This window comes from Haemorhous mexicanus, chromosome 12, assembly GCF_027477595.1.
Source record: "Haemorhous mexicanus isolate bHaeMex1 chromosome 12, bHaeMex1.pri, whole genome shotgun sequence".
NCBI classification, from domain to species: Eukaryota; Metazoa; Chordata; class Aves; order Passeriformes; family Fringillidae; genus Haemorhous; species Haemorhous mexicanus.
In genome coordinates, this window is record NC_082352.1 from 7020921 (window position 1) to 7047160 (window position 26240).

Here is a 26240-nt window from a genome sequence, read left to right on the forward strand (position 1 = left end):
ATTCCCAGACAGCATTTACTGTGGCTGAGCTGGGAGGGAATTAGTGACTTTTTTGGGAGTAAGTAGTTTTTGGCTTCTACAATTGTGCCACTGCCATGTAACATAATTAGGCATTATTCCAGAGACTGGTAAAATTTTATCAGAAATCACAGCACATTTTTGAGCTAGTACTGCAGAAAGATTTCTTTAATATACTGTTTGTGAGTACCCTTTCTTACGTCTTCTGCCACGCTTGTGGGATCAGTGTCCAGTCACGATAAGACACTCAGATCTGAATTTCAGAACAGAAGCTGGAGTGTTTCTGTCATGTTTATTTAGCTTTTGGATGAAATCTGACTTGATTCTGAGCCTGACCGCAGCAGTGCAGAGTGCACAGGTGTTCCTCAGGCTTTCTCAGGTGCACTGCGGGTGGCAGAGCTGGCGGAACACCCAACCCTTCAGGTGCTCACAGCAAACGGACTGACTCGCGATCATTCCTTCTTTATTCCCACCGGAACGCGAACCTGTGGGACCTACAGAGAGAATTAACTCGCTGTGCCCCATTTCTCCCTGCAGGACGCCTACAACATGGCAGAGCTGCAGGTGTCCATCCAAGGCAGCCCGGCCTATTCCCTGCACAGGAGGAAGGAGCTGCCGGCCCAGCGGCAGGGTGCCGTGAGGGCGCGGCCCGGGCCGGCGGGGGCGGCGGCGCTGGGCCGGGCGCTGCCCGCGCTGCTGAGGGAGGCCGAGCGCCGCGCCCCGGGCCCGCCGCAGGACTCGCTGCGCGTCTTCTGCACCGAGGGCGCCGGCTCCAGCGCCGGCAGCCTCAGCTCCCTCAGCTCTCTCAGCTCCGCGGGGCTGGGCGCCGGCGAGGACATGCACGAGTGGGGACCCAAGTTCGAGAAACTGAGGGAGCTGTACTCGCACAGAGAGGCAGGAGACCTGTAGCTCCCTGAGGCTGTTCTTTGCAGTTCTGGAGGCAGAGGTGAGGCACGGTTTTTTATACTCCTGCTCTTTATTACCCTCACCCGGCCTTTTGTCCTTGTTACAACAGGAATTCCGATTCCCACTAAGGCACATTGGGCAGCAAAGGTGGGTAGGAGCTCACTTTGGGACATGCTGGACATCTGCATTTTGGTATATAAACCTCCTGGGAGGGAAAAAAAGAGAATCTAGGGTGTGCAGTTATTCACATACTGTGGTTAAGAAGTACGGGTCTTTTTTATCACTGAAGTAATGCAGGACTCTTAAGGGATCCAGTGCACACGGCCTGAGGTGAGCTGGAGCTGAGGGAAGCATGCTGGATATGCTGTTTCTGGTGCTTTGACAGTTATTTGAAGAAAAAACCGCCTTGTCTTTTTCTCATGTAATGAAGTCCATGGTGTATTATATCCCTCTTGTTTCCCACAGTGCCCAGTTACAGCCCTGCTCACTGATCACAGTGCAGGTGCCAGTCCAGGGGTACAGGAAAAGGAAGGAAGCAGAAGGATGTTTCACTTACACGGTGATGAAATCCCTTTATGCTGCCATACAAAGGCAGAAACTGGATTTAGGCATAACACATGCACCCTACTGCTTATAACTACGTAATTTTCCTAAGGAAAAGGCAGGTGTGCTGGCTACATGCCTCAAAGGGGCTGGTCAGGAATTTTAGTAGCAAAACCAAAGCTTATCACAATCTCTCATCCTAATGAGCTGCTAAACTGAGCCTAAACCAGCCTGAACTGTGCCATTTGCATCTACAACTGTCGCTCATGTTTTGTTAAATCTCCTTTGATAGAATCATTGCAGGACATATCTGCGGAGAGAGAAACATAGGGGAAAACTAACAGCAGGGGGTGGAATTTTATGCTCTAAATTAATCAGTCCCTTTTGGAAACCGTTTAATGTCCAACTACTATACTGGATTTTTCTTAAACTTGACAATACTTGGAAAAGTTGCCACTAAATTAATTTTGATTTCATTTTTTTAAATTAAGACCACTTGTACAGATAAATGGAGTACAATGCAGCAAACCCTGAATCTGAAGCTGTGCTGTTTCTTCTATGTATCATATGTAAATTATATATAATATGTAAACTATATGTAATATGTACATTATATATTATGAGCTAATAATAGGAATATATCCTAGTTTCTAATAATGTTTCATTAAAACAAAGCATGAAACAATGCATTGTAACAGACACTGAAACTGCTTTGCTCAGTAGCTTGTTTTGGGAGGTCTGGCTTTTATTTTTATACATCTATTAAAACCCCTAAGTAGGTGAATGCTGTCTGCAGGCCAGCTCAGTTTGCATGTTTCGTAAAAGTGAAATGTTCACACAGTACCTTGTTCTCATGTGCACTTGTGCCACTCTCTGGAAAATCCTGAGTGCACCATTAAGCACTGTTACGCACTGCACGTGGTGGGCATTGTCCTCTGGAAAACCTCAATCTAGTTTTTACTCTCACCCAATGGTTTTGGTTCACAGACAGTACAGTCTCTGTGATTTTGTAATTTTACTGACACATTTATTTGCCTGGGAGGAAACCTTGGCTGAAACATCTTGCAGTGTTCACCAGTCCAGTCTGCCAGCTCCTGTATTCCATCACCTCAGCAGTCACAAACGGGGTATGGAAAATAAATATATATTATGCACAAAAATCTTTTCCTTCCTGAAACAGGAATAATTTTGTCCACATACCTTGTGTTCTTCCCATACCTATGGACATGCTGGTGCTTTGGCTGGTTTTAATTTAATTTAACCTGTAAGCTCCTAGGGGACAACACTGTCTTTATTTGCCTGTGAAGTGTCCTGCCTATCTGAGGCACCATCTAAATAATAAACCAGCCTTTTGTCCTGGGTGTCTCTGCCTTGTTTGTGTTTAAGGATCACTGAAGGGTGGACTCTGCTGAATTATTTCTCTCTCAGTTTTGATCAGATGCTTCCACAGATGTGAGTCATGGGTGCTGTGCTGCCTGAAAAGCTTCTGCTGATGGGCTCAGGATCCAGTTACCCACCCAAAAACCATTTTGGGTTTCCCCAGGGGAAGGAGACCTCATCAGAGCTCTTCCTCCACCCCTGAGGAACTGGTCTATGACAACAAGCACAAGTGGCGTCCAGGAGCCTTAAAGGTGACAAACATGGGGCACACAGAGCAGCCACAGAGCTGCTGACCTTCAGATGTCTCAGTGCTGTTTCAAATGTTGCTGCCCTGCTGCTGCTTCCTTGTTACAGCTGCCTCTGCACTGCCAGTGAGCCCCACCTTGTACAGAACATTAGAGACTAAAACAAAAGGGCAGGAAACGTTTCCAAACTCCTCTAGGAGCTTGTGTCGATACAATCTCAGTAATAGGACACACTCATTTGCAGCTGTCATGCCCTATTAAAGCCTACTCTTCCTCTTTCCAGAGATAACTAATTAGTTCACTTAATTTATCTGTTTTAATTTGCATGCTGCTCTTTTAATTACTGTGCAATTGCTGAAATCATATCCTCACTTGTTCTGCATTTGCACAGGCACACACAAATATTTCAGTGCCTCTGCAGAAAGGCTTATCCCAGCACTGCCATGGCTCCTAGGGAGAACAGCTGGCTTTCCACAGAAAGCTTTGGGTCAGGGGGGAAGGAAAAATATTGAATAAAAAACCCCATTGAGTCCCTAGGTAGTGGGATTTGCAGTAATCTAGTACTTTTATTAATCTTCTTCCATGTTCTTTACAGACTTTAAACATATAGTAAGAACATTTTATTTAGCATAAAATGTTTGTAAAGGTCTGAAATTTAAATAATCATGTGGATATTAGTATTTAATCTGGCTGCCTGTCAACTACATTAATCTTTGTGTTCTTCCCCTGTTAAAATAACATTCCAAATACATAACATGGAGCCAAGCCATAGGAAAGCTGATTGCCCTTAGGTCTGACCTACTGACCAGCAGGTTTAGGAGGGAAAATAGGGCTGTAAAGAAGCAGGATTAGGTGGGCAGAAGAAAGTTGAGCATTTTCTTAATTACAAGAATGCTAAAACCCATGGTCATCTCTGGGGGATTTAAAGGAGGAGGTTCCTTGGAGCACAGAATCCCCTTTATGCAAAAACACCATGAGTGGCTCACATCCCATCAATTACAATAATCTCTAATTAATGCTGGTGACAAACTAGACCAGCCCTACACATGGGCAGTTTTATCTCCAGCTCTGCACATCCTGCAGCTCCTGCCACAGGAGTCACATCAGGACATCCTACTGCACATACAGCCCTTGAAATGTGCTTCTTCACTCCCAAAGATTTCACCTTTCTGTTCAATAAAAGTACTAAACTTGAGCTACAATGTGGAAACAAGCAGGTCCCTGGTGGTCAAAGCATTTCATATATGATTTTATATTGATATAATACACATAATAAAGAAATAATATTTATTTAAATGGATATACTGCCTCAGTCATTGACATGTGTGGGGTGATGACTGATAAAAATCATAGCTAGTACCTTTAGCTTCTAAAAAAGGAAGCCCAGCAAGCTGTTAAAACACAAAGGTGATTCCAAAAGTCAGTGCCATACACAATATAATGAGCTTGAGAAGCCAAAACTTGCTTGTGAAAAATATTTTGCTTTCCTCCATATGGACTGAAACAAAGCTTATTCCCAAACCAGGTCTTTCTCAGCCCATCTCAACATATAAACAAGCAAAAAAAAAGTGACTTTCAAATTACACAATTTATTTAGTATACAATAGTCATTACATCTCTTTACAACAACATATTATAAAATAACTATGTTAGATCCCACCAGCAGAACACTGAAACAAGAAATTAAAATACATTTATGGATCTCAAAGGCTTTTCTCTCCTAAAAAAGTCCTGGCTCCTTGATAGCATTTTGTCTCTGTAGTCTAAAAAACAGTAATTTATACCACAATCCCACAGATCACATGCAGCACCAAGTCCTTGTGGCCACCACGGAGCACACAGGAGGAGCCTGTCCCCCTGCTGGGGGCACCTCAGGAATGGGAGGAGCAGCCCTTTCCCCCATCCTCCAGCCCTCTCAGGCCTTGTCTCAAACAGGGGCAGGGAGGAGCTGCTCCCTCGGAGCTGGGAACTGCTTTTGGCCCTCGGCACTTGGATTTACTGTTAGAAGCAGCTTGGTGTCTGAATGCTGCACTACAGTCCCTGGAATAACCCTTAGTGTTAAACCTTTCTGATAGTCTCTCATAATGCATCTTTCTGTATAAAAAATCCCAAACAAACCAGATTGTAGTTTCCATGAAAAGGTTAAATTTCTCCTTTGGCAGTATTAGAAACTGCATTTTTGAAATAACTTTGTTTAAAAATAATTGCTGTTCCAGTCAGGATTTCTTGGTCTCAGCTGTTACCTACAAGTAAATTCTGAATTCAACAGGCTATCACTGGGCCTGTGAATCCCTTCCCTCCACCAAAGGAAAGTCACTGCACTCTCCAGAGAGATCCAATTTCATTCTAGAACAAGCCATACAGCCCAGACATCTTTTACCTTTTGTGTGCTTGTTTTCAGTTACGGAAGGCACTCACTGAGGGATTCACTGACCCAGGCTTGCAGCAAGAACCATGCATCATTACAGGCCTAATTAAAGTTTTAATACTGATTAAAATGTTTTATTATTGTATTATGTTCAACTGCAGTGGTCTCCAACCTCATTAAAGGATACAGGCTAGGAATTACTCAGGAGTTTCAGCTACTCAGTGTAACAACCCAGCTCCTGTCAGCATGTGATTTAACACAGCCTGGCTACAGCACAGCCTTCTGTGCCACAGAGAAAGGCAGAAGGATGTTGAACATTGTTTAATGAGTATTTACTGAATATAAAATTGTTTGAGCATGTGACATAACCATCTCCATCTCTTTGGTAATTTACCTTGGTACAACTGAAAGGGAAAACACTTAAATCATTTGGAATTGGAGCCCAGCTCAGTTGTGACAGCTAATCTCATTACACATCTTGATTAAATTAAATGTGGAGTTTGCTATCTGTAGCACTTTAAGTTTCCCATCATTAGAAATTAATTGCAGTGGTAATTACTATAACTGAGTTATTTGCACAGGCCACAAACAGTCTTATAGGTGTTCAAATGTTAATTCTACCTGGGCCTAGAGGCACTTGATTATTACAATTCTGTTTTTCTTAACAAACAAATGAGCCTAGTGGATGTCTAATTCAAGATGGAGAGTACTGCGAGGCTTCCAAAATTGTTTTTTGATTTAAATCTAAAACCAAAGCAGTGCTAAAAACACAGCAAAAGTCATGTGGTACCTTCGTAACATTTAGAAATCTGATACAAATCACAAAGTTCAGGCTGGTAAAAAGACAAAGGGTACAAACAAATCACAAAATTCTCAGCATTGAGGTCTGGCTTTACTTAATCTTCCACATCATTTTAAAATACTGGTAGTCTCTGTTTTAGGCTAAAGAACACAGTGATTTTGTGCTAAAATGTAGAACTTTGTGTCTGAAATAATACAAAACAAAGCTCTACTATCTGAATGTATCTGAAATAATGGTTTCCTGCTGCTTTAGAGATGAGTTTTTCTTTTGTCCGATTTTGCTATCCTAGTGGGATTCAAACGAGGAGAGAAAGGATCTCCTGTAGTTCAGAAAGTATATACAGGAAAATGTTCTGGAAATCCAAACTGAGAAATTTGGATTTTTGTTTGTTCTGAGCATTTTACAAGGATACAAACATGCAACATGTATCAAGCATGCTCCAGCCTTTTTTCTCACTAAAAATACCTAACACTCCATCATTAAACACTTAATGTTATAAACCAGTTTGTTTCTGATCACTAAAAATGCTGGACCAAAGATTATTTTTCTTCAAAATTGTTTGCTTAATCCACACTCACTGATTCTGCAATCACACTCACAAAATTGGAAACTCATATCTGCATACATTCCCAAAGAATTCAAAAAAGAGGCACTGAAAGAGCACAGGGATCTGTCAAAAAGGATCAGACTGTAAGACAAAACTTCATTTTGTGACTATGCTTAGGATTCACAAAGGCAATGCTTACTAAGGGCAGGAGCAGCATGGGCTGCTTTCACTGAATTTCTAATTTGGGAGGAAAATCTGAACTGCTGAGCAGATTCACAGGCTGGCACTCGGCTGTGCTCCCACAGGCTGCTGCCCTTGTCTTCCAATCAGTTGAAACTGGGAAACAATTACAACTTAAGTATTCTGAGGGTCAGAATTTAAATCAAAATGGTTCCTGCTAGCATTTGTTTATGAATTTATGAAAATTTTAGCAACATAATAATGTTATCAAAATTAAACTGTCTAAAAAAAGAATCACAGTAATTAAACAAAAAACCATCGGTGTAAAATGTCTTACAAATGTGACCTGTTTGTAAACTTCATCTGCATTTCCTAATGTGGTCCTAGCAGTGAAATACTGAACTTGAAGTCATGGTTGGAAATGTTATTTATGCTTGGTAAGTTTGTAAACATGGAATGTTTTGTTCTGAAACACCCTGGTGAAGTGCATGGTGTAAGAAGGAAGGTTTTTTTTAATTTCCTCACAGAAACGAGGATACAACGAAGGTTTCAAATCAGGTTCATTCTCTCCCAAGCCATCCATGATCTGCAATGAAATGGAACAGATGGGTGAAATTTGTTTATCCAATTCACAATTCCAGGCAATAACAAGTTCATTAAAACCTCCACAATACATTCACTGGGTCAGGCTGGCCAGGTTTGTTCACAGTATGAAACAAGTGGGAGGGCAAAAAACAGCTTTAAAGGGGTAAGACTTAGAGTATTGTCTCTAAATGGATAAAGCTGCTCTGTCAGAGGTCCAGATCTGCTTGGGCTTGTGCAGCCTGCTCTGGCCCCAGCTCAGCCCCAGAAACGCCTGAGAACTCCCCTGACACAGAGTGGTAACAGAACCACACCTCAGGGAACTGAAGCTCTGAAGTGATTTACACCCGGGAGGCTACTCTGCCTGTGTGCTCCTAACCTGCAGCTCGTCAGGAAGTGACTACTCATCCTGCCCAGGCTGAAATTCTCCCTTTTTTATTGTCAAATACCCTTAAGAGCAAACAGTGTTAATGTGGCCATTTTGAGAATGTCTGAAGGCTCCAGTAGGTTTTCCTTCCCACAAATACACGGAGCCACCTCAGCTCTCAGTAACTGGGTTTCAGAGCCAAGTCAAGGGAATGTGTTTTGTTCCTTGATCTGGTGTGTCACACTCACGTGGCCGTTGGCGACATCGAGCAGGTCGCGCAGGCGGCAGCCCCTGCTGTGCCTCCTCTCGTAGCAAATGCTGTCCTCCAGGATCACGTAGTCCGTGCCAAAGGAGCGCAGGATGCCGTGCACGTCACCGGGAGACCGCTTGGCATAGATCTGGTAGATCTGCACAACAAGGCAACTCAGCTCAACACACACCACAGCACCCCTCACTGCTGCTTTGTTTGCTCTGTCCTCTATCTTGAGCCAAAGAAAGAACTGGGACTGAGAAACCATGTGAATGAAATATTATAGAAACAACCTATAAATGCTTTATTCAGTAAAATCTCCAGGTGGAGATGTGTGTTATGGTGAGGATGCTGCTGGCTACACAACACTGGATGGTGCTGTCAGGCTTTGAGAATGTCTCAAGTCCAGGGTAGGTGAAAATAGTCTCCCAGCTCTGCGTGCAGTTTCTCAGGGTGGTTTCTCTATCAAATGCTGTGTGCTGCTCTGGGAACTGAAAGGAGTATCAGGGAATGCTCCATGTGGGTTTAACAGCCCAAGTGGGCACCAGGATCTACTGATGCCACAGTAGCCAAAAGAGTGCCCTTGGGACTAGCTGGGTACTCAGGCACAGAGCTGCTCAAACACTCACTAGCTGCCAGAAGTGAGTCAGGAGATCCCAAAGCAGTTAAATCCTGGGCCTGTGCCTGACAGTAAGTTACTCCATGAGTAAAGCATGTGATGCCTTTTGCAGTGTGCCATGAGAACATTACTGTTTCCTGGAGTGGAGTCAGTGACATGGGCAAGGATTACTATAAAAAGTCAGAAATCTCTTACCTGCTTTGTTCTCTCTCTCAAATTCTTATCCTCATAGTGGGGATGGTTGGTTAAGGTCCGTCCAGTGCACAGTTTGACTCCTGCCAACAGCTGCATGCTCCCAGCAAACACTGCTGTGTTTGGAGTGCTTGACCTAAACAAATGTTGATAAGTCTGAAGAAGTCTCTGCAGGGGCATTTTTGCAATGCTTGTGACAGATCAGAAGGAAAAAAAAGACTGCAAAAGTATTTTTCTGCTTCTCCTCTATTCAGGGAGCAAACTGTTCAAGCAACTGTTTTCTTCAAATGCCAAGCAGATAAATTATGATAATGCTCAACTGCAAATAAAAAATTTACTAAGCACCATGAGGAAATCTAAGGAAAACATGATCCCAACAATTTCACACTATTTCTGTATTTCATATATTTCTAAGGTTCATAAAGCCTCTGAATATTTATAGGTTTCTATAGTCTAATTATTTTAATATTTCAAGAAACTTATTGTGACTTAAGTTTGAGCCTGATATATATAAGGTACTTTACATAAATGAGTTATTTAATCTGAATGGTAAAACTTTCTGTTCTTGTCCTGGCATTCACCATTCACTTGGAACAAAAACTTTGTTCCATGAGACATTGCTCTTCCTACTCTGAGAACTGTGGGACAGAAACTATGAAAAAAGGCATCCCAGTTGCAAAAAGCTGGGGCAGGGGGATGCAGAAGATATCAGAACAATGCTGTCACTTTTTGTTACTGTAACCCTTGAAATTCCAAATAGTAGTCCTGGTATCTCAAGATCACTCAAGTACCAATAATGAAAAAAAATATTTTTTCTCAGCTTCTTCCCAACAAATCTACAATCTAAAATATTTGCAGAGACACAAAAGAAGGGCAGAGCAAAAAGAAAGAGTAAAAATGCCAGGCAATGGACACTCCTGTAATCAGGCTAATTGGAACTGGCCATAGTATGCTGAAGTGTCTTCTAGTGCTTAGTAGGCACGTAACCATGGAAGGGTCTGTGAAGGCTAAACCAACAGAAAGCAGTACACATTTAATCAACTAAAATGAAATTAGAATGTGAATAGATGCCTAACATCTCCATGCACACACTAAAGTACTCCAGTAACTGTGACACTTTGGGGTGCACTTTAGGGAGCCTTTGGAAACTGCAACTACACACTCAGTCATCTTTAAGCTCCATGATCTGCTTGAAAATGTTGAGACAAGTATTAAATTTTATTATCGCCTTTCAAGAGATTATGCTTAGCAAATGAATTAATAATTACAAACCCTTCCTAAAAAATCCTGCACTGGTACATTAATCTCATCTAGGAAGGCCAGAGATAGTATTTTTAATAGGCCAGTTTAACTTTCCTGATAGACTAGTCCTTCAGCACTTAATAAAATCAGTTTCATTTTAAAGTCTGAAAATATTTAATCTCTTAAGAAATTATTTATTACTTAAAATATTCAAAGCCACAAGTGTCCTGAAGTACATGTTCCATTAAAAGAAATTAATTCCTGTTAGAATTTAGTACTATGCAAATGGGATGGCTCTGACAGGCTGTCAGCCAGGACTCATCCCTGGAGCTGTGGGAAAGCACAGGTCTGTAGGACTAAGCTGCAGAGGACATGGGCTGGACTCACAGAGGGACTGGGGAAAGCTTAAGACACCCAAATAAAAATGATGATTCTTAAAGCATCTTCAGCATGTTTCTGTGTTTATGCCTGGGCCAGGCAACTTCTAATATGACAAGTAGGTTTCTGTGGTTGTTCAAGATTAGTTCAAGTTTTAAAACCTGACTGGCCTTACCAAGGCAACCCTGCTCTTCTGATTGCAGATCTGCATTCTAATGGGCTCTGTAGCAGACTCAAACTTTCTTAAACCCACTCACACAGCCCCTTCCCAACAAGTACCAAAGGCAGAACCACAGGAAAAAAAGCAAACAAACAAAAAAGCCAAACCAGCCTGCAGGCTCTTTTCTTTAAAACAAAAGCTAAAGGGTGATAGTGCCCTTTATTAGTAACCTACTGGTAAAAATGCTTGTCAAAAATGTAGACTCACAGAACACAGAGTTGGAAGGGACCCACAGGGCTCATCCAGTCCAACCCTGTTCCTGCAGACCCCCCAGCAATCCCCCTGTGCATCCCTGGCAGCGCTGTCCAAACCCTCCTGGAGCTCTGGCAGCCTCGGGGCTGTGCCCATTCCCTGGGAGCCTGGGCAGTGCCAGCACCTCTGGGGGAAGCAGAACCTTTCCCTGATCTCCAGCTCAACCCTGCTCTGGTCACAGGGAGCAGAGACTGGTGCTGCAGCCCCCAGTGAATCTCCCCTCAGAAAATGGATCATGCAGAAGATTCAGGGCTCCATTCCTCCCCTTTCCAAAAGCATTCACTCCTGCCCAGAAGGGGTGAAATACAGCTGAGTTGCATTCTTTACTAGACAGAAAGAGTTTTGCCAGCACTTCCTGCTCTCCCTATCCCTTGAAGACAATCAAGTGACCCTAGCTTGCTTTTCAAACAACTGCCTTAACTGCCTTGGTCTGGGGTGAAGTTTAAAATCTGGTGTTCCAGGTAAAGGCAGATGTTTCCCTGAGATTTACAGGTTTGAAGTCCTAGGAAATGATACTCCTTCAGACACATCACTGTCCATGTTTTACTGGCCAGCTCAGATGTTCCCAGACCAGCAGGAGCTCCTGGGAGCCCTCTTCCCTGTGCTGCAGTGGCAGTGCCAGGAGCACAAGTGCTGGATTTCAGTGCCCTGAGCAGAGAGCTGGGAGGTGACACAGAGCCCTAGGCAGTGTCTGCCCTCTCCAATTCCCCCCTCATGAGCTCTTGTGGGGGCCACTGCTGAGTTCTGGGGACACAGGAGCCCTGAGGAGCATTCCCATGGCTCCTCAATGCCAGGGATGCAGGGCTCTGCAGCCAGGGCACCTCCTGTGCTGCAAACCCCTGAATGACACTTCTCTAGTACACTAAAACCAAGCCATTTTTACAACTGTCTGAGCAAATGATGTATAAAATGAAAGGATAATTTGTTTTTATAGCTCTCTGCCAAGCTCCATACCACACTGCCCAACCTGCAAACAATTTATTCTCTACGAAATGTCACTAAATAATGACAAGGACTTAGAGGTCAAACTGATTTACATTATATAATTTAAATGCCATTCTAAGCAGACCTGATGGCATTTTGAACAAATAATCTCATTTATTTTTGAAGCTCTAAGCTTTCAACAAGTTAATTACAGCTGAGCTAATGGGTAAACTAAGCACTATATTATAGTGTAAGAACCTTTTTTTTACCTTATGCTTAAGAATTTAGAGAATTATATTAATACGAAAGAATAACTCATTAAAAATAAAAGGGTTTTACAGGAAGTACTTGCACAGACTCTGAAAGTGGTAGTAATTCTTTCTCTTAAACTACTAAAGAATTATTGTGAGCTGGTTTTAGGAAGCACTGAGGAAGAAATGGCCAACATTGCAATTACAGGCTACATCATCAGAAATAAAATGGCCATTTCTAGTAGAAGTCTTCCAGACTTGAATACTGTGGTTGACTTTCAAAGCCATAAAATCTAACAAGTCTCAGATTATTCCTTTACTAGTGCCTGAGTATGGTATAAATCAACAAAGTGAAAGGATTTGAGAAAAGAAGATTCTGAGGAATATGCCATGATAGATTTTTCTTTTTCTTTAAAAGAAAATCTTTTTATTTGCAGAATGCAATATTAAAACATCACAGATTTAGCTGCAGATGATAGGCAGTAAAGCATATTCAGTCACACTGTCATGGTTCTTTTTTTTCCCTCTGGTTTGGAAAGACTGAAAATTGCAAAAATGGAAAACAACAGTCACAAAGAAAGAGCAACAAGATGTGTTTTTGTGAGTCCCAGCTTCAATTTTATGCATGCAGATTATGCTCACATAAAGGACTGCATCTACACAGCTGGTATAAACCTACTTCTCAGGCACTTTCAGGTTCATGCCTGAAATTTACTCACATGTCTGTCCAACAAAAGCCCAAGAATTTCAGAACAATAATTTAAAAAAAAAGTGTAAATTTGCCTTTAAAGTCTGGAACATGAGTTGATTTCAGTGTGATTACCCTTGAAAATCAGGAATATAATAATAGAGTTAAACTTTAAAGCTAATTTGAAATTAAAATATAGCCATTAATATAAATTACTAAAAGAAAGAACCACCATTGAAACATGGGTGTTTCATTTGCATAACCTTAGGAGCTTTTTTGGAAATTTGTGGGGTTTTCACTAACAAACAAATTTGCCTGCTTCTCCCCACACCTGGTTCAGGTGCAGCTGACATACAAGAATCTGCTGAATCTCAGTCTCAGTTAACTTTTCCATTGTTTTGGCTGTTGCCCAAGATTTTTAAGAACTTTCTCCGTGAGTTTTGGCAACTGCTACTGATATATTCCACAACTGTAGACAGATTTCCCCTTTAAAGGCAGAAGACATTGCTTCTTTAGCACTTACCAGGAGTAAACAGAGTAGGGAAGTTCACGCTATTGATTTGCACATTCTACTGATATTCTTCCCCATCTCACAAATGAGCATGTTGTTCCTGTTGTCTTAGGGAGAAAGACCAAAACTAAGAATTTTAATGTACCTCCCAGCTGGGAACAGAACTGTGAACTATCCCTGGAGCATTGGATTCTTGACTTTTTTGTTAAAAAAAAAGCTAAGAAAATGAGATGGTGTGTAGGAGAAAAGCAGAAGACTGGGATATGCAAGATCATTATGTAAAAAATTGTGCTCTGCAATTGTACAGATACATACCAGTAGATCTTCCTGAAAATGCTATGATAATTTTAGTGAGGGGAAGAGTAAAAAATGCATCTGCAGACACTTCACAGGGGACAGACTAATAGTTGGCCATTATTCAGATTGTATATTTGGACAAGTTAATATGCATTTAGAGCTAAGCGGACAGAAGGGTTTTCTTGTTGTGGAGAGATTGCAAGACAGATGAGTTATTCCTAATTCACTGCTATACATGACAAATTAGAGCTTTTCATACTGAGTTTTAATAATGAATGATTAGTTCCTGACACCAGCCTTGACAGGTCATTAACTACAGCACAACCATCAAGTGTTCATCAAGTAAAAGTGTTCTCTTACACATCAAACTTAACAAAATCTGTCCCACTTTGAGAAACTTACCATAAATTTTGTTGACTGGTATTTAAAGCATAGATAATCAACTCTTCTTCACAGGAATAATATTTCTAAATACAATAAATTCTAAGTAAAAAAAATGCCCCTCTGTAAATGTCTGTCATGACTTGGAATGAAGAGATGACAAGGACCAGTTTAGCATTCTCAGCATAAAGAACACATGAAAAATTATTCTCATTGGAGCCAGTCAAATCCAGTTCATGGCTGGGAATAACTCCACATGCATATTTTATGTATAAATCTATATATAACTCTATATATTGCACACAGGAGACCTGAACTATCAGACATTTACCATCTTTTAATAAAACAGTAGTGCTAAATGGAACTGGTTGGTAAACATTAGTCACAAAAACATGTCAATAAGGCTGCAAAGATTTTAAATGATGGAAAAAATCATGGCCTGCTTTCAAAATAAGTCAGTGAAGGCTTGTAATATATTTTACTTCTAAATTACTCCTTCTAGTTTATGGATTAAAGAAATACAACATTATGGAGTGTAAATATGTTGCTATGGGGAGAACAGGCTGGGTGACTGGTTTCACTGAAGTTCATTGCATATGAAGGAAATACTCCAAGGAAATACTTCAAACAGTTCAATATTTAATGCTGTACATTCAGATTTACTTTCAGAATGTTTTCCTCTATAACATGAAACCAATTTTCTTTTTTTAAAATCATTGCCAGAGTTGCAAATAAATACAAGTCCCAGGAATCTCCCTGTTCAGAAACTTAACCTGAAAGTTTTTAGTGGCTGCTCTATGTTAATAGAGCCCTGTTCACAGCCCTCCAGAGAACATCCTACCTGGCCTTTTTTCTCAGCATCTCCTACATGAAGTATTCCAAACTGTTTCCACTAAAAAATACCTTCCTATGCTCTGTGAGAAAGCAGAAGTGATGAGGTGGGGGTGGAATGATTAACTCACACTCCTGAAAGACTGCACCTATGCTTAGCTGTAACAAGTTCAAGTTCAATTAAAAATATTTTGCTTGCAGTTTGGAACACATGTTGGGATTAATTCTAACAAGCAGAAACAACTTAGATTGTTTTCAAGTCCAACAAACAGACTGCAGAGTATGAATTTTCCAGCACTACATCCAAGCTTTTTAACATTTACACAACTGAGAAGGACATTAGATTTGGGGGGGCTGAGGAATAAAATGATTTCACTGCAGAGGACTATAATGTAAAGTAGCTATAATATGATGAGAAAAGCTTGACACCTCCAAATTTACCTCTTTTGTCTGGGAAAACTGTGTCCTTGTGGGAGCAAAGGGATCAGCTTGTTCCCTGCTGCACACGGAACACAGCAGTGATACTGAACCCGAGCATGGAGCTGCTCTCCACAGCTGCTCATAGCCAACCTCCTGATAACCCACTCACCCTAACTATCCTCACGGGTCACCAGAGTTCACTGCTGAGCTGGGACAAATAAGGAGAACACTATAACTAAGAACATTAGATCTACACAAATAGCATTTAACTGAAATAGAGAAAAAATCCTCTTACTTAATCCAGTTCATCAGCTCCACAGTGTCTGGGTCATAGAATTCTCTCAGCTCTGATAGTTCATCCATTATTCCTGGCCAAAACTAAAATGGAAACAGAATAGAACAACCTGAAGACAGAATGAACCAAACAAGTTTTGGATGCTGAAATGTATTACTTCCTCTTAGCTGGCAAATAATCTTGTCGAGCTCTTGGGTAAACTGCAAGACACAAGAGTATCTATCTACCCTTCCTAGGAAGGAGAGGTAGCTATCACTGCAGGATGAACACACAGTCTCAGAGTTGGAGATCTGCAGCTCCTGCCAGATGACCAACAGGACCAGAACTGCCCATTGTCAATGATGACAAGACAAGGAAAGGTCCCAGGAATTAACATTAAGTTTGGAAATGAAATATAAAACTAAATTTTAAAATGTAGGATATCTGTATCAGAAGTAAAGATTATTAGATGTGCTGCAGATGCTATTAATGGTATTTCAGAAGTTTGAATTAAAAGAGAACCACTGAAGGCAAAAATAAAACTGTGACTGAATGACAACAACGAATAGGGGAAAGCATTTAAAAATTTACTATAGACAAAGAATACATAAATCAAATCCAGAGGAGAGAAAAAAGGATGGAAACTGATTCTGAAAAGCTTAACCCTCCTGTCCAAAAAGCTAAGGGAACAATGATTTATTAAAGAGTTTATTGTTTAAGCCAGTGAATATTTCAGGGCAGAAGGGAGCAATTAAGGAAGATAATGACAATGCTAATGACAGATTGCTGTGCATCAGTCTTTGCTACAGAGGATGCTATGGTGAAACCTATTCCAAACCTGCTTTCTTTAGATAAGAAGGACTGCTGGTTTGAAAATTGAAATGCTATAGGAGAAAGTCTAAGAAAACCCACCTGATAATCTAAAAAGCCATTAATCATCCCATTTTAATGCTCATCCAAGAGTTCAGAAGGAATTTGAATGTGCTGCTGCTGAGCCCATTAGCAAACACAGGCATTCCTTCACTAAAACTGTAATTACATGGCAGGCCTGGGGGCAGGAGGTATAACTGGGCCAATTAAGATTCTCACTAGTGTACCTGCTTACTTAAAACACTTGTTCAAGTACTCCTGGTATCTTCCAGGTGGAGCCATGGCAGCATCCCATCTGTGGGGATGTACAACAGATGTATTTCTGCTCTTCAGAAGCTCTCCCAGAGATTAGTAAAGTCAGCTGTTGTGAAAGGAGATTGTGGAGTCTCATAAGAAATAAAAATTGCCTCTCTTCATTACTAAACCACCCTGGATAGCTACACATTCTGAGAGCTTGGAGTCCTTCAGGGTGGAGACAGAAGGAATGTGCTCTGTTTTGCTTTTCAGCCAGTGCATCCTGCCCTGTGACCTCCTGAGGAACCAGTGGCTGTTCTACCAGTGGCACAGCTCCCTGCTCAGTGCTGGGGCTATTCCATGGCATTCCCTCTGTAAAGGTTTTTTAAGTCACAGCACTGCAAGTTTTGAGTTTGTACAAACAGTTCCCACTGGAGGAAAACGTTGGTCATGGGGCTTGCTATTACTGAATTGAAAAATCTCCAGGTAGTACTACATTTGATTAGTAGAACCAATAGAAAACTAAGCTACTTCAGGAGTTCCAAATACAAGAGAATGATAAATAAAAAGTAAAGCATATGAAAATATAGACCAATAGCACTGACAGAACTTTGTCTTGTAAATCAAGTATATGTCAGATTGAGAAAAAGTCTGGTGACACCAGGAGAGGATAAAAAGAACAGATGGAACACATAAGGGATATAACAAACTGCTCAGAAAAGAGAGGGAAATGTGAAAGAGGTTTCCAATTTGTAGCAGTGCTTGTCTCTGGGGTCAAAGTCTTCAGGAAAAGAAACCAGTTGTCAAGTGGCTTAAATTAGCCCTGAACTGAAGCTGTTGAGTACAGCCAAAGACTGCTCAGATCATGGGTATATGTTGCAGTATGTGCTGTAATAAATGTCCATGCTTGGAGCAAAAGGACTGGCCATGATGAAGATAAAAATGCATCTGCAGAAGTAATAGGGATAGAGAGTTTACTGTTTGAGAGAAATCAAGATTATTTGGCAATCCTTGGAATTAGAATGCTCAAGCTCAGGAGCTCACCTTAAGTACCAACAATTTATTCAAAATTACTGACATGCAAACACAAATTGATGAGCCTTATTGTGAAGTTAAAATACAATGAACACAGATAAAGGTGAAACCTACGTAAAAAGTGTAAGAAGTGAAACATAAATACTACTTGGTAGTGCTTTATGCATGTGTTGTGTTATCTGCAGCACAGCTAAAGTAGGCTTGGAAATACTTCAGCATTTTCACTTTATCTGAAAGATGTTTGCACTGTAATAATGAAAATCACATGTAAACAGGAATACAGATGTCTTACAGGTCTCAAAACATCCTGTGCCTGAAATCTGAAAGAAAGCCAGCATTGTAGCTGCCTCTGCATCTCAGTAAATTATTGTTCAAGTGATATATTTGGGCTGTAGTAACCACATGCCTCAGAAGAGGCTTTCATTGGCTTATTCAGGATTAGGTTAATAATCCCATAGAAGACCTATTTTGAGGAACTGCACTGAAGAACAATTCTTCTGACAAATGTAACAGATAATGAAACACCAAACTGCCCCCCTACAGATTCAAGAGAACCAGCCCTGATGGCCAGTTAACTTTGTGGTGTACAGAGAAACTGCCCCTGCAATCTGAGCAGTGACTGAACAGAGAAATTCTTGTCTGGAAAAGAGAAAGATAAGTAAGTCTCTGTTCCAAAAATCTCCCTCCACTGTCTGTTTATAAGGTGTTAGAGAGAATATAAAAGCACATTCTCACAGAAGCAATGGGTCCTTTCTGAATCTCTCTGTAAGAATTCTTGTCTGACCACTGCCAGGGCACCTGGGACAGGAGTCTTGTGGGTCCCTTCCAGCTCAGAATATTCTGTGATTCTCTCAGGCTTCTCATCAACTCTTTCAGCTTTGCAGAAAAGACCCACAGAGAGATCCACTCTTCTGGTACCTCAACTGCAAGAACTGACTCAGGACAAAAAAAACAACTGAGAGGTGACAAATTTCTTATTCCTACTGAGAAATGTGAAAAATAGTATTTTTAATGTCAATAAAAATTATTTCCTCTATTTAGAAGAAACATGAAAATTATGCTTTTCAAGCAGACTGATCACAACTAATGACTGCTCTAAAGTCCATGAAATCAGTGGTTTCTGTTGACTTCAGAATTGAATCTGACAGAATTTAGGAACTTTACATCTGCTCATGAAGAGTGGGAGGAAAATTATTCCTAGTGATCTGTCACATTAGACTATCAGAATGTCATGCTCCTGGTATCCCCCATGTCAGAAGAAATGGCATTTTTTCTGTCATATTCAGAGATGAGGAAAATTGCAAATGACTTCCTAACCATCACATCAGTGGACAAAAAGAGTCCTCTAACAGAACAATAAGACAATTTAAGTGGAAAACAGTATTTTTTTACTTTTTGTTTCCATTTTAGAGGGGGGAACAAAATACTGGAGTGAACTCTATTAGCAGCTTTCTTAACTGCTTCACTACTGCCTTATGAACTGTAACAATGAAATTAATCTTGCCTTTTTCTGAAGGGAATTATTTAACAGATGTATTTTCATCATTTTCATCTCAGACTAGTTATTGCACAAGCAACTTCTCCATCAAAGCAGACTGAATTTTTGTCTTTGTGACTACAGATTAAAAGAATGGTTTGCCCATTAAATCAGTGTTCTAAATCTCACTGCTATGACAGACTGATAATCTTGCACATGTTATTGATTTAGGTATGTTTTATGCATTTACATTTAAGTCTTTGACAATACTAATATTCTGTTTCTGGAACAGACAGAAGACAAAGCAGGTACCTGACCATGTAATAATTCTGTACTTTAAAACATATGAGATGAGGCACAGCAGTAGAGATTACTATTATTTCTGCTCCTACAATAAATCATGACACAATGTGACAATCTGCATTTTATCCACAACTTAGTTAAAACCAAAAGAGACAACTCCCTTTTCCACAACATTATGCCTTTAAATAACACCTGGTACTTACACATACAATCAGATAAACATTTGCATCTATGAACAACTACTTTGGATCAAATAAGCCCAACTGATCCTTCACAGACAATTCCATAGGCACAGCTATCCTCATTTTTAAAATTCAGTTACAATTCTTGTACGTAGTTACTAATAAGACAACCCTTGTAGGAGAAAGGAAAAATTTTATGCAACTAAATATGCCAAAACATTGAGAAAAAAATTTCTTACCTTAAATGAAATGTACAGTAATGTAATTATTGATACAGAATACTTAATCACCTGTGTCTATGAGAAATTGAAAAAAAAATTGGTTATTTTGATGATACATTTAATAGACTTAATTTTTAATGTATTGCTATCTGAAATATTTAACATGTAGCAGAATTTAAGAGAATGAATTTTAAGCCCATATTCTGATTTTATTTTCAACTAAAACCCTAAACTAACAGACCCCTCACAAAAGATGGATTTATATCTTTATATTCTACAAGGTGGAAAACATTGTCACTCAATATAATTGACTGCAAAGGTCTTTTCAGACTGCTGATGATTTCTTAATATGGAGATTTTTTTAGTAAAATTATGGATGTTTTTCATAGCCACATCTATATTGCCATCTAGTGTATTCCAATGGAATTGTTTAATATAGAAACCTCCAGAAAATCCATTTTATTTACTAAAACTATACAAACATCCAGCAGAGATAGCTGGTTTGAGAGAACTACAAGCAATATTCAGCCCTGAGCCTTCACTTGGTTCAGATGCTGCCCAAAGCCCAGGGGATGAAAGGCTGTGAGTACAGTGCTCACCCTCTGGGATGTGTAGAGATGGAGACACTTGAGGATGAGTTTCCAAACCTCTGTACTGCACAGGCCGAAGGATGCAAATACACACATGTGGGATGTCCAGAGGTACTTCATCCTGGAAGAACACAAGCTTTTCATGATCATTTGGAGCTCTGCAAAGCTGCTTGTGAGAGCATTAAATGTCTAGAGAATTTGTGAACAGTTTTCTTGGACTCTCATGCCCCTGAAATAACTGAGTACAGGACTGACACTGCGCTTTGCTATGCACTCTTGAGAACATCTCTGTTCCCAAACTTCCATTCTTTCTGTCAGAATTTTGGGAAATGCCTCAGTCTACAAGCAGAAACACACCAGGAGAGAAAGAATGTTCATGATCCTATCAGTTTGTGGTCAACTTTTTTACATTCCTATAAAAATATACTCAGTCATCTGAACAAGCCCTTAGTATAATCAAAAAAATATACCTCATTGTGCTTAATGCCAGACATCCAAAAAGAACTGTGTGAACTAAGCTGTAGGCAGCCTCAGGCTTCAATGTCACTGTGTATTCTTCCATTTTGTCCTTCAAATGGACTTGATTTGAACCACTACTTGAAGAAAAAAAGGTGTTATATTAACTTCTATAACATATTTCATATAATTATCTGCATTTTAAAAAGTACAGAATCTTTCTGGGATCAGAAACACCAACCAATGCTATGAGCCCACAACCTTCTATTGTATCTATGATCTAATCTAGCCTGGCCACCAACTTGATGCAGCATCAGGTATTTCTTTTCATGTGCAGATTTCTGGAAATGCAATGGGTTTAAATGAGCTGGATTAGAATGAGATAAAATTCTTTACAGCAAGGCAAGCTTGGTTTCTTGTTGGAAGCAGCTATTCCCATGTTCAGAGGACTTTTGATGAGTGAAGAATTTAACTGTGATTTGTGGGGTTGTGCTGGGCTGTCTGGATGTTACCAAAGGCATAGACTGGAAGCAGAGTTAGGGAAAGTGAGCCCTGAAGGGAGTGGTTATTGCTTGAGGTGTCTAGCCTTGTGAATATATGTGGAGTGCCCTTCAAAAAAAAAAAAAAAAAAAAAAAAAAAAAAAAAAAAAACACCCAAAAAGGAGCTGCTTCAGTTTGTGGGGTTTTCCTGTTTTTTTCAGGGCAGGGGATGAGTGAGATAAATGCATTAAAAAATTAGGGGCATGTTTGGGATTACATCTAGGGTTGCAGAAAATAAGAGCTGCAGAATCTTTATTTTTAAAATTGACAGATCCAGTAAGTTTGTAAAGAGGCTGGTTGAATAGTACCAAAAGTATTTACAGATAACTGACACTTGACAATTACTATTGTAATATGTAATTGTCATAAAATAGGGAGAGTGTCCAAGACATTCCAAAACTCTCTTGCTCTCTCTCCTTTTTACCCAGTCTTCCCTAAAATTTCTGATAATGACACTAGTCAGGTGACACTCCTTGAATTTTTGCTCAATCAAGTTTTATATGATCCCTTCTACCTTTTGCCCAGGTTGTACTAGTAAAACTGAGAGCTCTATAATGAACCATTTTTTTTGGAATAACATTTCTGATTTTCTTCTGTGTGCTGTAGATACCTCAGAATCCCACAGATGAGCTGTGGGAACTGCCAGCAGTGATGCACAGTTACAGCTCCTGGCCCTTCACACAGACCACAAAGTTCAGCAGAGACTATTCCAGCTCATTTCTGGGCAGTTTGAGGGTAACACCTGGGGAATCTGTGATTTGGAGTGCTTTACACAGGGAAAATTGGATGAACTAATAAAATAACAATGTCTTAGATAAAAACATCCTTCCCCTGCTTCTCCTCATCCCAAGGATCCCAAGGAACATTACATATACTGCAAAACTTCAGCAGCAAAGAGCTTGAGTGAATCTAGGGAAGGATGTTCCTTTGGTTACATTTTTAGCTTCAATAGGAAGTTATTTTTTCTGCCTGAATTCTCTCTCCTACACCCCACTCCTCAGTAGCTGTGCAAAGCAATCCTGTATTTGCTGCTGTGTTCACCTGTCAGTTCCTCAGCCAGCTGAAGAAAATAAAATTGATAAAAATGTGAATTTTCTTAAAACTGTATTTACCTGAGGTTCCGAAAGGCAACAATTACAGCTGCTACTGTCAGAAGGAAGAGAACAAATCCATAGACGTAAAACAGTAATGTACTGGAGAGTCTTGAGAAAGTATTTAAGGGTAGCAAACCAAAGGCTTCTTCACAAAGATACAGGTTAGCATCAAAATCTCTAAAAAAAAAAAAAAAAACACCCTTGTCCATCATGTATTTCATAACTTGGTGTCAAAAAGGATCAAAGTTCCCTTTATTCTTAAGAAATTATAAAGTCACAGTTGTGCAGATTATTCTTAGAGCAAGAATGACATAAACATGAGGTAAAACTGTGATTTATTGCACATGAGGAACAACCACAAGGCTTCAATTAAAGAAGTCAAACAAAAAAGCAAAACTGCAGCTAAATCGTACCTCGTTGCTCCAAATCCAAATTTTGCTTTCAGGAATTTGAATATATGCTCATCTGACTCAAGATTAAGAATTTTCTACAAAGGGGGGAAGAGAAAGGAAATTTTATTTTAAATATCAAAAATGCTGCACAGTAAACAGTGTTTTTTTCATTGAAATGAAACTGTAAAGCAGCACAGGTTTACTAAGATGGGTGCTTTGTAATCAAAGAATCATTCAGTTTTAACTGCATTCATTGAAAAGAAAATTCAGTGAAACACTTTGCAAATGCTCAACATAATAGATCTACAACTGATATAAAATTACAGGTGAGCTTCAACACCAATTGTTTGGTGTTAATTTATGAAGTTTTCAAATCCATATACCAAAGATTAGCAAAACTATCTTTCATTTCTAAAATGCAGTTTCTGAGATGCAGAAAAATCTCACTGCAGTTTTTGTTTAATGATATTCCTGTAGATGTTTAACAAATAGCTTTTAACACATAATACAATGCGTAATTTTTGATATTAAAAATTATTTGCCTACCTTAATGAATTTATTTATTAGGAGAGTCAAGCACAAGACTAGTAGAACATGGAGGATAAGTTTCCCAAGCCTATTAAGCAAGCCACCCTTTTTTAGGTTTTTCTACAAAGAAGAAAATATTAGTATTTCAGTCCTTTTTTTATCTTAATGTATTTGCAACAAAAGCATCACAGGCTATTTGCAACAGCTCATCTGCTAGTCCTGAGCAGCACCAACTTTGCATTAGGGTAATTTAAGAAAAAATAGACACAGAACCAAGTACCCAGAATAAAGATATACTTCTTGCACCAAACTGAAGGGACAATGTCATAAAAGCTTTGATCTGGCAGAGTTTTGGAAGCAGCCAAACAGCTTTTCTTTGGCAGCAGCCCTAGTGTACTTACAGAACTCATTCCCCAATTTCCACAATCTTGTGTGCCTTTTGAAATATCTACTCATTACACCTTCCACTAAACATGGTAAAGGGATCTTCTGGCTCTGTCTGTTTGATAGGATTTTGAGCAATTTTCCAGTTACAAGCTCCAGATCCAGATAAGCTGCTCACAGTTAACTGGGAATAGGTGCAGACAATAGGATTGGCCCTGTAAACTCCTTTATTGTGGTCAGAGGCTGTCACCAATGCCAGAATCAGGAAAAAACCCTGTAACTACAGTAACAAAACCCTAATCTTTGAAAGAAACAATGGATTTCAGGAAGCTGAACAAGACATGAGCCTAGCTGTCCTAGTTGTTTCAGATTATTTGCTGGAGGCAAATCCATAAATTCAAGCCAAGTCCTGTTGAAACAGGTGTAAAGTCCATTTATGCAATTTTTTTTTTTTCAGGATCCAAACTGCAGCTTGCACAATCATTAATGTTAATAGCAGTCATGGAATTATGATGTCTGATGTGCTTGGTTAAGCTGCAGTTGGTGTAATGGAAATCATTATTTGATCAGGCAGTGTTTGGGTTGCTGTATGCTATAGTAATTCCTTTAATTAGTATTACTAAATGAAAATTATAATGCATCTAAATTACTCATTCACACACACACACACACACACACACACACACACACATTCACTTATAAAAATACTCTATTTAGTACTACAGAAATACTTGGTACCTACCTGGATTGTCCTTGCTATTAAGACAGAGACATTAAAACTTATAAGTAATGATCCAAGAATCATAGAATTGAAGAACTGTAGGACACAGACCAGCAGTAACCCAGAAATCTGAATGATATAGAGCCATGTAACCTGTAACAACAATGAGATTTTTATGCCTACAAAACTTCACAGTCATAGGTGCTTTTCTCTGAATATGCTTTATAATTTATTTCAACATCAATTATTTTCACAAATAATGTATCATCTTGCAATGAATCATTACATTTAAAGCCAATACTGTACCCTTTTTATATTTATGTCCTGAATTACTTAGGTTAATATTTTATGCCTATTTTATACTTAAGGAAGTCTGACCCTATAATCAAGCAGATTAACTGCTGATTATAGCTGCAATGTGAGGATAATATTAATTACTTAATATTTGGAAGATGGTTTTATTTTCTTTAGTCCAAGAAGTGTTTCTGTAGCCTCTGTGATACATTTATGACTAAAGAGTTATGGCTCAGTGCAGTTCAGCAAACAAACTTCACCTACCTTCTCAAACTTTTCAGTAATGGTTCAGTATAATCCCTTTTGGGTTATGCTAAACTCTTTTATCAGTGTTCAGCTCAATGTAAGCACTAAACCCCAGCTGATTTTCTGACAGTGGTACCAAAATACACATTTTACCTCACACAAAGATCCCAAGTTCAGTCTTGTGTTACAGCAGTGGTGTAAATCAGTATCAGAGAGCCCAACAAACTCCAACAGTTCTAAGCAGTGCTTTTTTGAAAATGAGTACAGACAGTGGTATGGTGAGTTTGTTTTGGAATAACTCAGGATGAAGCTGGTAATTTGCTGACTTTTAAGATAGCTGACCAGTCACATTAAATGTTGACTTCAGCTTGCAGCTGCTGATATAATGAAGAGTTCAGAAACTTAAGTAAGCCACATTTATCTTGATATGCAGGCCCTATACTCAGTTATTTTCAGTCAAATTAACACAATCAGTAAAGTTCAAGTCTGCTTCAAATTTAAAATGAATTTACATGAATTACTCTTCATCCTCCTGTAATCCTTTCCTAAAGTTAGAACCTTTTTCAACCAGTGCAAGTTTTCACCATGCCTAAAATGATCTTGGAAGAATTTCACAGCAATGTTAATGTCAAAGAAAGTGTTTTCATCTTCTACAGTACATTTCTGTTTTGTAAGATTGACTGTCAATGATCCCTGACCTTCTTAGTAAGACTTGTTTTATTTTCTGGCTTATCCAGCTCAGTAACACAGCAGGGGCAATGCTGTTTTGTGGTGAATGTCAATGCAGGCAAGACAACTGCTTCTCCCCAGCAACCTGGTGTTCTGCATCCTCCTCCTGTGTACAGAGCTTGGCCCTGACTGGCAAATGAGGATGCACAATGCTTGAGGCAAAATTCATATACTGCTTTGACTTCAGCTTACACAAAGATTCCCTGTGGTACTTTTTTCTTCTGACAACTTTGAGAGGCCATGCTACAGCTGTGGTATCAGATCAGCTGTTAGGAT

General features: G+C 39.7%; 2 protein-coding genes across 5 annotated transcripts in view; one reads left to right on the forward strand and one right to left on the reverse strand.

Moving 5' to 3' along the window:
* Positions 1–2251, forward strand: part of LOC132332569 (neural-cadherin-like) — a 61060-nt gene extending 58809 nt beyond the window's left edge. Inside the window, exon 33 of the mRNA XM_059857002.1 lies at positions 556–2251. Within this exon, the coding sequence (XP_059712985.1) occupies positions 556–927 (372 nt within the window). The 3' untranslated portion in view covers positions 928–2251. The remainder of the gene's footprint in view (positions 1–555) is intronic.
* Positions 2252–4661: 2410 nt separating this feature from the next.
* Positions 4662–26240, reverse strand: part of DPY19L3 (dpy-19 like C-mannosyltransferase 3) — a 34983-nt gene continuing 13404 nt past the window's right edge. For 2 of the 4 annotated variants that reach the window (XM_059856999.1, XM_059857000.1), the window contains exons 9-19: positions 24717–24848; positions 23609–23710; positions 23084–23157; positions 22689–22847; positions 21051–21176; positions 20590–20701; positions 20009–20065; positions 15690–15772; positions 9003–9135; positions 8187–8345; positions 4662–7575 (exon numbers count right to left, since the gene is read on the reverse strand). In XM_059856999.1, coding sequence (XP_059712982.1) covers positions 7414–7575; positions 8187–8345; positions 9003–9135; positions 15690–15772; positions 20009–20065; positions 20590–20701; positions 21051–21176; positions 22689–22847; positions 23084–23157; positions 23609–23710; positions 24717–24848 — 1299 coding nt within the window. In that variant the 3' untranslated portion in view covers positions 4662–7413. Of the gene's footprint in view, positions 7576–8186; positions 8346–9002; positions 9136–13477; positions 13573–15689; positions 15773–20008; positions 20066–20589; positions 20702–21050; positions 21177–22688; positions 22848–23083; positions 23158–23608; positions 23711–24716; positions 24849–26240 lie in introns of those variants that run through there. The other 2 variants (XM_059857001.1, XR_009487933.1) reach the window with 2 other exon arrangements.